Source organism: Microcaecilia unicolor, chromosome 14 (genome assembly GCF_901765095.1).
Source record: "Microcaecilia unicolor chromosome 14, aMicUni1.1, whole genome shotgun sequence".
NCBI classification, from domain to species: Eukaryota; Metazoa; Chordata; class Amphibia; order Gymnophiona; family Siphonopidae; genus Microcaecilia; species Microcaecilia unicolor.
The window spans coordinates 25,681,454-25,693,758 of NC_044044.1; the positions used below are offsets into that span (position 1 = coordinate 25,681,454).

General features: G+C 40.6%; 1 protein-coding gene and 1 pseudogene across 1 annotated transcript; both read left to right on the forward strand.

The window, feature by feature from the left end:
- Positions 1-688: 688 nt before the first annotated feature.
- On the forward strand, positions 689-1,636 carry LOC115457732 (annotated as a pseudogene).
- Positions 1,637-10,560: 8,924 nt separating this feature from the next.
- Positions 10,561-11,756, forward strand: LOC115458341 (olfactory receptor 10A5-like). Its single transcript, XM_030188234.1, has one exon. It carries the CDS (start codon positions 10,561-10,563, stop codon positions 11,497-11,499), a length of 939 nt encoding a protein of 312 aa, XP_030044094.1. The 3' UTR covers positions 11,500-11,756.
- Positions 11,757-12,305: the final 549 nt, after the last annotated feature.

The following is a 12,305-nucleotide window of genomic DNA, read 5'->3' on the forward strand; positions in this document are numbered from 1 at the left end:
GGACACACACACTCCCACATGCACACAGAAGAAAACATTGCTAGCCCCCATTTCATTTCCATCAGAAACGGGGCTTTTTTACTAGTATATATATAAAAAGTGAGTAAGGAAATTATCTTACCCCAAGAAGAAATAAAAGAGTAATTATAACAAATGGAAAACTATTTTCTGAAGAAAATGTTCTGGGGATAATCTCATAAATTAGTTTTTTTGGGTTCAAAAAGGCTTCTTATACAATTGTCCGGGGTTACACGGTGATGGAAAGACCTGTATTTCTATGTAATCCACTCGTAGGCATGTTCAGGGGCAGAGCTCGGGTGGTATCATGATTTTTGGATGTTGTTAATTTAATATGTATCCATAGACATATTTTATACACAAACAGTTAGGCCTCCTCCAGAGCAGCAACAATGTTCACTACGTCAATCTAGAAACAACTTTTTCTGCTTTGCCCTTAGTATTTTATGAAGACACCTAGCAGCCAACATGTCTTTATAAAAAAAAGGCTTGAAATAGGCGCTTACTTGTCCTTCACACATAGATTATTCTCTATGAATAACAGAGTGAACTCGTTTTATACCTTGTGTTGATGTCTCCTTAAAGCTAGTGCAACCTTGCTTCCATGATCTTGCATTGCAATTGATTTATCTCCATGTTTATTCTTATCAGGCTAAACAGACTTGAGTAGATGTCATCAGGAAACCAAACTTCAGTTATGGAATTCATCCTCTTGGGATTCTCAGACCTGTCTCTGCCACTGCAGTATTTTCTCTTTGTGACATTTTTGGTTATCTACATTCTTACCTTGCTTGGGAATATCATCATCTCCGTGATTATTACTGCAGAGCCTCTCCTCCATACCCCCATGTACTTCTTCCTCCGGAATCTTTCCTTCCTGGAGATCTGCTACACTTCTGTCACCATTCCTAAAATGTTGATGATCTTATGGTCCAACAATAGAAGCATTTCCTTCCTTGGTTGTGCTATGCAAATGTATTTCTTTTTTGCCCTGGGCGTGACGGAATGTTTCCTTCTAGCCATAATGGCCTACGATCGCTACGTGGCTATTAGTAATCCCCTGAGATACGTTGGCATCATGACCAGGAAGGTGTGTCTTCTCTTATCTTTGCTTTCGGTATTTGGTGGTTTTCTGGAGTCCTTGGGACAAACTTCCTTTATATTCAGTTTGCCCTACTGTGCCTCAAATAAGATCTATCATTTTTTCTGTGATATCCCTTCATTGCTTGGGTTGGCTTGTGCAGATACTTTTTTGAACGAACTTGTGTTTGCTATATGCACTGTATTGTTTGCTTTGTTCCCTTTCCTGATGATTGTGGTCTCCTATGCTCACATCCTGTCGGCCATCTTGAAAATGCATTCTTTGGACGGGAGGCACAAGGCTTTCTCTACCTGTGCCTCACACCTGACTTCCGTTGCTTTGTTTTATGGCTCCGGTGTGTTTACCTACTTACGGCCCAAATCCAGCCACTCGCCAGAGAGGGATCAGTTCTTTGCTTTGTTTTATAGCATTATAACTCCTTTGCTCAATCCTCTGATATATAGCCTGAGAAATAAAGAAGTAAAGGGGGCTCTAAGGAAATTAATATTGGCTCATTAAATATATGGACAAGAATGATTTTTAATACTTCTTTTGACTCCTTCACTGATGTTGCAGATATACGTTTTTCTCACATATTCATCCTACAGAAAAATGCCCTGACCTGGTTTTTTTTAATTCATTCTCTCTGCAAAACTTAGATATACTACTACTACTACTTATCATTTCTATAGCGCTACTAGACATATGCAGCGCTGTACACATGACATGAAGAGACAGTCCCTGCTCGACAGAGCTTACAATCTAATTAGGCCAGACAAACAGGACAAACAAGAGATAAGGGAATATTAAAGTGAGGATGATAAAATAAGGGTTCTGAACAAGTGAATAAGGGTTAGGAGTTAAAAGCAGCATCAAAAAGGTGGGCTTTTAGCTTAGATTTGAAGACGGCCAGAGATGGAGCTTGACGTACCGGCTCAGGAAGTCTATTCCAGGCATATGGTGCAGCAAGATAAAAGGAACGGAGTCTGGAGTTAGCGGTGGAAGAGAAGGGTGCAGATAAGACTTTAAACCCTTCATTCAATGTATAAACTTTATTTATATCAGCCTCTTAAATGTATCTATGTATCCATATAGACTTCAATGATATTTGCCTTCTAATACCGTATTCACCTACATAAAATTCAATGGCATCGCAGAGTCCCAGGAGGAAAAGTGTTTTTAGTGTCTTAGTATTGGTAACTTCTTTGGGATAGTCCAGGCCTTTGGAATGAAATTACAGAAAAACTGAAGCAGATTGGCTGCTGAGACTACGAGGACTTTTAGAAACATGTAAAACTTGTATATTGATGTGTGCATATACATTTTGCTACCTAAGGGAGTCTTTTACAAAGGCATGCTAGCATTTTTAGTGCATGCTAATGATTAGTGTGTGCTAAATGCTAGAGATGCCCATAGGAATATACAGGTGTCTCTAACGTTTAACACATGCTTATATTGTAGAGCGTGCTAAATAAACACTAGCTTGCCTTTGTAAAAGGTGCCCTAAGTTATTGTAAAGATACCGAGTTGTAAGTTATTTTTATGGATGTGAAGTTATGAGCCTCATTGAATGTTCCTGGAGGCTTGAAAGAGTGACTATGTTTTCATTAAATTAAATCATGGCATTTGTCTCCAAAGCCTTCCGCTACATCCCTTTCTTAACTCGCTATTCTTTGTGTCTCTGACATGTACGCATTATCCCCGGATTCTATATATGGAGCTCAAAATTGCATGTGAAAATTTGGAGGCATGCCCAAATTTTGTGCGCAATTTAACAAAACAATGAACCAATTGGCACTGGTAATTGAGTGCTAATACTCAGTTATTGCTGCTAATTGGCAACTGTCATGAAACACCTGCCTGCGGTTACCAGGCGGCCACTTAGAAGGTCTATCCCCCAGCACAGCTCAGGTCTGCCTGCACCTGCTGCTCGTGCTCCACATTAGCACCCTCCTCCCACCGACTGGCACACAACCACCTCTGGGTTAGTCTCCCACTCTCAAATTATCCCCAGTGATTTCTTGGTTTCCGGAGCCACACTCCCAGCGGTTCCACAGTTCCCAGAAAGCAATCACTGACCCAACGCACAAACCACCAGGATTTTTTTTATCAGTCCAAAGAAGCAGAAGTGAACAAACAATTTTGTTTATTTCATAACAATTGAACAATGGAACAAAATAGTGCAAATAGGCAAACAATAACAGGTAACTGAAATATGGATTAGTTATAACACTAACTAAACATTTGCATACTGGCTAAACAGTACCTGGGAAGATCAGGACATATAATTCACTGATCCTCAGCAAAGAGATCTGTCTCTCTTTCCTTCTGGCTAAGAGTGAAGCAACAGCCAGTCACTGCTGTGTAATTTTTAAAACTCCAGGCCAATCAGAGCCCAAAACAGTCAAGTTTCAAATAAAAACTGGTTACATCACTACAGGAACTTCCTGTTATCTGTGTGCCAAATAAAAGAAAGAGAAGTCAGTCCTCCGTAGCAGCATTAAGCAGCACCATCTGCTGGCCAAACAGGAGAAATACACTTCAGACATATTTAAGACACAGGAAAATATCCAATACATTTTACAGGCTTAAAACACACTGTTTCTTCACAGCAACAATCAGAATTGACGCATGCATCTTGCTAGGCATATTCTGTAAAGAGGTACACGTTAATTCTAGTGTGTGCATCTGAAAAGGGGGTGTGGCAATGGGGTGGGTCAGGGGTGTTCCAATAACTTGCACGCACTGTTACAAAATACATCCAATCCATGCTTAGTTTAGATGTGGAGATTTAAACCAGGCTTCAGTTGTTGTAAATCCTTTTAGGTGCTGGGTACTATTCTAGAAACATCACTCAACTCGGAGCACTGTTTATAGAATAGCAATTAGCACTAATTCATTTTGGCACCATTAACAGTGGCGTAGCCACAGGTGGGCCTGGGTGGGCCGGGGCCCACCCACTTAGGACTCAGGCCCACCTAACAGCAGACTCATTTAGTGGTAGCTGGTGGGGATCCCAAGCTCTGCCAGTTGAAGACCCTCCCCCTGATGGTGCTGAAAACACTGCTCTCCACTTCAGCAGTCTGAGCTTCCTAAGATGGCCCCTGCGCAAGCTCAGTTTTCAGCGCATGCCTGCTGCAGGAGACACTAAACAGCAGTCATTCTGAAATGGGCTACTATCGCAGGTTCCCTTTGGTGTTTATTAGAAAAAGGGAACCCAGAAAACAACTCTCTACATCAAGAGAGAAAAAACTGTGTTCCCTCCCCCCCCCCCCCCCACAAAAAAAAACAAAAAACAAATGGCCAACTAAATATTAAGATGGAAAAACAACAAAGCAGATCAGTAGAAGATAAACATAAATTTATTAAATGGAAACCAAATATTCTAATCAGCCCGATGCAGGCCGTGTTTCGCCCAACAGGGCTGCGTCAGGGGCTACACAGTAATCCTTTATTGTCAAGATTAAGTAGATATGTGTATTGGTGAAAAATGTACAGTAGTCTGAGTTGCGAGGGTGTTTGACGGGTCTCACGTCATCACCTTTTATGATTATTCGGTTGTGTTGGTTTTTTTACTATATTTTAGAAGATCTGTGATTTGAGACTACTGTACATTTTTCACCAATACACATATCTACTTAATCTTGACAATAAAGGATTACTGTGTAGACCCTGACGCAGCCCTGCTGGGCGAAACCCGGCCTGTGTCGGGCTGATTAGAATATTTGGTTTCCATTTAATAAATTTATGTTTATCTTCTACTGATCTGCTTTGTTGTTTTTTTTTTTTCCATCTTGGAGCTTGCAGATCGTCTGCCTCGTTGTTTTCTCGGACCCTCAACTAAATATTAATACAGGTGAACAAACGTACCAAAAGGGCACTGTCTACATATAAAATGCAAAAACACAAAATCCATGTGCGTAGTACACTTATCTTCACAGTTGTAAGACAACTGAAACATGCCCAAGTCACCGCGGGCAGCTCATTGTGCAATCACAATTCAGCTGGAAATTCCAGCACACTGGATATCAATCCTCGACAGGGACCGGGAACCCCCCTGTTTCGTATTCTTCTTCAGGAGGAAAAAAAATCAAGCATTTCACAACGTTAGCAACACAGTTTTTTCTCTCTTGTTGTAGACAGTTGTTTTCTGTGTTCCTTTTTTTTCAACAAACACCACAGCAGCCCGGCAGTGCTTCCTACCTCCAGCATGCCAGGTTATCATGGGAGCCCTTACCGCCACCTCGATCGGTGGCGGTAAGGACTCCCCCACGCAATGGTAGTGCGGCAAGTGCTTTACTTGCCGCACGGCTATTTCCTGTGGGAAAGAGAGGCTTCCCTTTTACCTGCTGCGGTCAAAGGGGAACTCGGCTCGCGTGATAAACACACCCCAACACCAACACAGGCCCCCCCCCCTTTTTTCCTCAGCTTGGTAAAAGGGGGCCTCAGTTTTTTTGATATTTCAGATCCTATAATTATATTTATTTTACATACTGGAAAATTAAACGAACAGCAGGGTGTGGCCTCATATACATTATTTCTACTAAACTAGTTTTTTCATTAAGTATTTCCTGTACATTTGTTCTTAATGATGGTACCACTCGTCCTTAATAATAATTTGCACCTCCAACGTTCTATGTCTGGATGCCTCGGTTCGTAACATCCATTCCCACTCATTGCCCCGCCCTCACGTCAAAACGTAATGACGTCAGAGGGCGGAACAATGAGAGGGAAGGGAACGCTGGAGGCGAGCTGACATCAGGAGGGATGTTACGAACGGAACAGAAGCCAGTGCCAGCCAGCCAGAGAACGTTCAGGTACAAATCGAGGGGAGGAGAGAATCACGGGACATCGAGGGGAGGGAGGGAGGAAGGAAGGAAGGGGAAGGCAGGGCAGGGCAGAGGAGAATTGATGGACATGGATGGGATGGGAGGACAGTAGAGAGACTTGCGTGACATGGATGGGAGGGCAGGGAAGAGGAGAATCGATGGACATGGAGGGGAGGGAAGAATCGCTGGATATGGAGGGGAGGGCAGGGGAGAGAGAAAAAAATAGCTCATAGGACAGCCTACCTAGGGCCCGTTTCATTATTGAGGAAACGGGCATGGTTCCACCAGTTTCTACATAATAACTTTCAAAAGTGAAATACGATTCAATATAAAGGTTTCTGTCAAATGTTAAAAGTTCAGGAAATTATCTAATTACAAATATTTGGGCATTCCTACAAATTCTATGAGGTACAAATGATTTGGTTGCATCGGTTTCCTGTGTTGAGAAGAAGTCTGGAGAAATTGTTTCAGAATCCACATGGCCTTTCTTCTACTCTTTGTCATGTTTTTACCTCCCACCTGATGCCAGGTCTTTGAAAAGGGTTTTCTTATAGAGGCAGTGTTATGACAAGAGGAATCAGTGCACTGGAATGGAAAACATGTGTCGTTCAGTGGTGTTATGAGGGAGTCGCATCTGAATTTCACCAGCACCAACATGAGCATCGCCAAAATCTGGATAAATGTTGGTTCCACCCAGACTCCACTGCAAAATAGTGCTGGGGAAGTCTATACTGGTATACAGCAGCAATATTTAGTTTTTGTCGCTGGATATCTGCAGATGGTCAGCCACAAATGATTCAATAAGCAGTCCCATTAAATTGCTTTGAATATCAGCTCCTATGACATAAGAACATAGGTACATAAGTGTTGCCATACTGGGAAAGACCAAAGGTCCATCGAGCCCAGCATCCTGTTTCCAACAATGGCCAATCCAGGTCACAAATACCTGGCAAGATCCCAAAAAAGTACAAAACATTTTATACTGCTTATCCCAGAAATAGTGGATTTTCCCCAAGTCCATTTAATAATGGTCTATGGACTTTTCCTTTAGGAAGCCATCCAAACCTTTCTTTAAACTCCGCTGAGCTAACCGCCTTTACCACATTCTCTGGCAACGATTCCAGAGTTTAATAACACATTGAGTGAAGAAAAAGTTTCTCCGATTTGTTTAAAATTTACTACATTGTAGCTTCATCGCATTTCCCCTAGTCCTACTATTTTTGGAAAGCGTAAACAGACGCTTCACATGACCCCTCTAAGCTGAGCAGGAGTCCTCCATCTACAGTATCAGGGTTCTGTTTCACTAACTCATTTTCAATAGTGAGGGAAAGGCAAGCACTGTGGACTCCAGGGAACCTGCCCATCTCTAGCAACTGAAAACGCAATATCGAAGCACCGCTTCCTACTGGCGGTAATGCATTTGGAGGACTTCCGCTCAGCTTAGTGGCAGCAGTGCCTATATCTGTGTGACGACGACAGTAATTATAACTAGTCGCACAATTCCTTCTAAGGTACTGAAGTCCACAAATATTCCAAACATGAGGAGAGTTTTAGCAATTTTGCAATTTCAATCACAAGGGGAAATCAAGTTCTGTGTAATTCCCAGATGACTTGCTTGCCCCTTGCTATTGAAACCATATAATGCTACAACATATCTGAAGTAGGAACATGATAGAGGATTCCTGTATACTGTAGAGGTAATTGTGCTTTATAAGACCTCTGAGCCCTACTGAGGCCATCTGTGCTTATATCACTGAAATCTATCATAATACCATTAGAAACTTCCTTGTATTTTATATAGAGATCCGTAAGTTGCTTTCAATTTACTAAATCCTTTTTTAATGTGATTCCTCTGCAGCAATTATTATAATCATCTCCTTTAACAGTTATTTTCTTAATGTATTCCCAATTGTAAAGTCCACCTACATCATTAAGCAGGGAAGCAGTCAGAAGTAATATAAAATGATGTCGAACAGTATTATTCAGGGGATCTGTTTATAAGGTTCAGCAGGCTCCCTCTATCTTATCTCTGATGCAAACGGCTCTCTTGTAAGATATGCAGTTATTGATTCAAATTCTTCAATAAAGAAAAGTGTATCCTAAGTAAATTTCAATCCAATCTTTTATCTTGAACAATACGATGGGTTTTCAGTTTTTCTTTTGTGTAAGCTGCCCTTTATCTTTTTTTGTCTGCCTGGCCACTCTCATCCTCTCATTATGAGAAGGTTGCCTTACGAGAACTTGAGATGTTAGAAAATAAAATTACTAAGGCTTATAACAATCTTTCAAGAGAAGAAAAATTAGTGATATGAAGTCTTACAATGATACAGAAATCATCATATAGCCTGAAAACAAGGAGGCAAAGTTGTTTGGATGAACAGACGTGATTATGTGACCGAGGTCTTAAGACAGTTGGGTGATAAACATTTTTATCATACATTGAAGGAAGCTCCAAGGCCTGACCCTTCAAAAGAAGACTCTTTCCATTTTTGAAGCCGGTAGTTAATTGACTGAGAAAAATATTGAGCTTTTATATGCTACACATAGGATACCTAAAATACAAAAATCTTTGGTCTCACCACCTGGGAGGCCAAAATTTCTCTTTCATAATAACTATTTTTGTTGACAAATTCCTCACACCTTTGGTTTCTTCTATATTACCTTATATACAAAACTCTGGACATATGATTAACATCTTAAGGGAATTCAAGTACTCTAATGATAAGATAATTTTGGTAACTTTGGTTATAGAGTCTCTTTATAAAAAAATATACCTCAAAGAGAGGACATTAACACTGTATGTGATGTTCTTAAGAAAAACAATTTTTCTTTGGAGTCCAACAGAGTTTGAGGTAGAACTTGCAAAGCTGGAATAAATAGGTGAAAGGGGCAGAGATGGGGGCCACTATGGCCTCTGACATAACAAATCTGTATGTTGCTCATGTTGAATAAGTATATTTAGATGATCATTGCTTTAAGACAAATATTCTGATGTGGAGCTGGTACACAGATTACTTTTTTCTTTCTGTTTGTATAATTAATTCCGTGATTGACTAAGCACAAGGGATCCAGATTTGAGGTTTCAAACAACTCATGATAGATTTAGACTTCCTTACTTAGATATACTGATCGAGTTAAAAAATGGTAGTTTATTTACCAAAAACCTACAATGGTCAATAAATTTCTGTATTTTCTAAGCTGCCATATAACCATGTCCTGAAGTACAACCTTGCATACATTCAGTTTTTGTCAGTTTTTAAGTTTAAAACAATTATATTCAGAGAATAGTGACTTTTCGATCTCCGATGATGGAAACAAGATTCCTTGAGAGAGGTTATCCTTAGAACAGTATAAATAAAGGTTATGATAAAGGTTGACACACTGAAAGAGAAGTATTATTAACACTGAAGACTAAGACAAATGAAGATAAAGTAATATATGCATTTGAAAATATATTTGTATATTTGTCAAAGGTCTCATTCATTTCTCACTAGGGAAATAACAGTAGCTTATGAAAGGGGAAGCAATCTGAAAGACATTTTGATCTCTTCAGAACTAGCTGACAAATTAAAAAATTGATTGACCCTTCAGGTCATTACAGATATGGGACCTGCTCCACTTGTGAAGTCCCACTGAATATCAAGGTGATCATACATTCTGTCACTGGTCAGAAGTATTACATAACATGTCTTCAAATGATTATTGAAAAAGTTCTTTTGTTTCCTTGATTTTACCATCCCCTTTTCCTTAAAGGAACTCCTATCAGGTGCACACGGTCATAAGAACATAAGAATAGTCATACTGGGCCAGACCAATGGTCTATTTATTCTAGTATCCTGCTTTCAACAGTGACCAATCCAGGTCACAGGTACCTGACAGAAACCCAATTAGTAGCACACTCCATGGTACTAATTCCGGGGCAAGCAGTGACCTTCCTCATGTCCATCTCAATAACTGACTATGGACTTTTCCTCCAGGAACTGGTTCAAATCTTTTTTAAAACCCGGATACCTAACTGCTGTTACCACATCCTCTTGCAATGAGTTCCAGAGCTTAACTATACTTTTTGTGGGGAAAAAAAAAGATTTCCTCCTATTTGTTTTAACAGTATTTCCATGTAATATCATTGCATGTCCCCTAGTCTTTGTACTTTTTGAAAGAGTGAAAATTGATTCACTTTTACCTGATCTACACCATTCAGGATTTTATAGACCTCAATCATAACCCCAGTCAGCCATCTCCTTTCCAAACTGAAGAGCCCTTACCTCTGTTGCCTTTCCTTATATGGACGGAGTTCCATCCCTTCGTCACATTGCCCCAAACATTTTTTTTTTAATAAGGGTAGAAATTGTCCCCTAATTACGTTGCAGTGGTTGGTGTTTGAAATATCGCCAACCTTAGCAGCTGAATATCAACCATTAATGTTTTCAGACGCTTAACTGAAATGAACTGCAGTGTCAGAAAATAGATGTTATATCTTAGGAATTACCTATCCGTGACCCCCAAATATTGGTAAAACTGAAGTCTCCGTGCACTGCTGTCCTGAATCAGAGCGTGGTGGAAAGTCTCAGTACATAGTTAAAATTTAACACATTCTGATATCAATTTTCTCACTGCAGGTGGATTATTTAAATGATGAAAGGTGAAAATCAAACCTCCATGAACGAATTCATCATCCTGGGCTTCTACAATATTCCCCAGATAAAATCATCATTGTTTGGTTTCTTCCTGATGACTTACGTTGTAACTGTAGCAGGGAATGTCACCATCATTCTGATAACCCTGTTGGACGCTCAGCTCCATACCCCCATGTACTTCTTCCTCCGTAACCTATCCATCTTGGAGTCCTTGTTCATTTCTGTCACACTTCCCAAGATGCTGGAAAACTTGCTATCCAAAGAACAGAGCATTTCATTTCTGGGGTGTGCAGCACAGATGTATTTCTTCCTGGCATTGGGGATAACGGAGTGTTTTCTTCTGGCAGGAATGGCATATGATCGATATGTGGCCATCTGCAATCCCCTACGTTATGCAATCGTCATGAACAGCAAACGATGTACCCTTCTGTCGGCTTTTGCTTGGGTTACTGGGACACTCCTCGCATTGAGGCAAACCTACCTGATGTTCACTATGCCTTACTGTGGACACAACACTATTAACCATTTTTTCTGCGATATCCCCCCATTGCTGAAGCTAGCTTGTATAGACACCTACATGATAGAACTGGAGATCTCTCTGTACAGTGTGTGTGTGTTAATGACTCCCTGCTTGCTTATAATTTCCTCTTACATCCGCATCCTTGTCCAAATCCTCCAGATGCATTCTGCTGATGGAAGGCGCAAAGCCTTTTCTACCTGCGGTTCCCATCTTATTTCAGTCACCTTGTTCTATGGTTCCACCATTGTGGCCTACTTGTTACCCAAATCCAGCCACTCTGAGGACAGTGACAAGCTGCTGGCTCTCTTCTATGCGGTGGTGATCCCACTGCTGAACCCCATGATCTACAGTCTGAGGAACAAAGAATTGAAAACAGCGTTGTTGAAGAGGTTAAGAGGCAAACGGATTCTTTAAAAGTTGGCAAAGCTTGCACTGTAGTTTCAAATAACTGGTATTCAAGGTGCAAAAAGAAATTAGAAGGGAAACCTGGACTTATGAAAGCATAAATCTCACACAGAAGGTGCATGTGCACATTTATTTAGTACCCCACAATTTTACAAAGGATGCATTTGCCTCCTTATTCTATAACAGGTTGCCTAAATGTAAGAGCTATTTGTGCATTTATATTTTACAAGCTGCCATATAAATGTGCCAGTTACATATGCATATGGCTTAGGGGGCATTCACAAGGGTGGCACATGGGTGGGGCATAGACAGGGCCAAGATTTATGTCCTTATTTTAAAGAATATTGTAATTTAGGCACATAGATGTTATTCAGAACAGTTTGTTCAGATAATTATGACTTGCATATGATTAGTTAAGATTTAAGAAGAAGTTACAATGAGGGGCCTGATATTTAAAAGCTATTAAACTAGGGAGGAGCCTCTCCTGCCCAGATAAATGGTGTTCGGTGCCTTGACCATCAGTATTCAGTGGCTATTAACCTGGCCACTTATAGCTAGTGCCAATGATCAGTCCACTAACCAGTTAAGTAAACAGATCAACTTAGGACAGCAAAAAGGCTGCCTTAACTTTATTCACCAAGGTAACTCAATATCGGCAGTGCTCTGGTAACTCCTGACTCCTCTAACTCCATCCCCCGACTGCACCCAGCACTAACAGGATGGTGGCATGGCAGTCTGCCCAGATTTTCAGAGGTGCAGTCAAGTTTTGTGCTGCTAAAAATCCAAGAATGACCTTGTCAGTTCTAATTAACTGG

Excerpts from the sequence above, each read along its gene's own strand:
- LOC115458341 (XM_030188234.1), top strand. The coding sequence starts at position 10,561 with ATGATGAAAGGTGAAAATCAAACCTCCATGAACGAATTCATCATCCTG.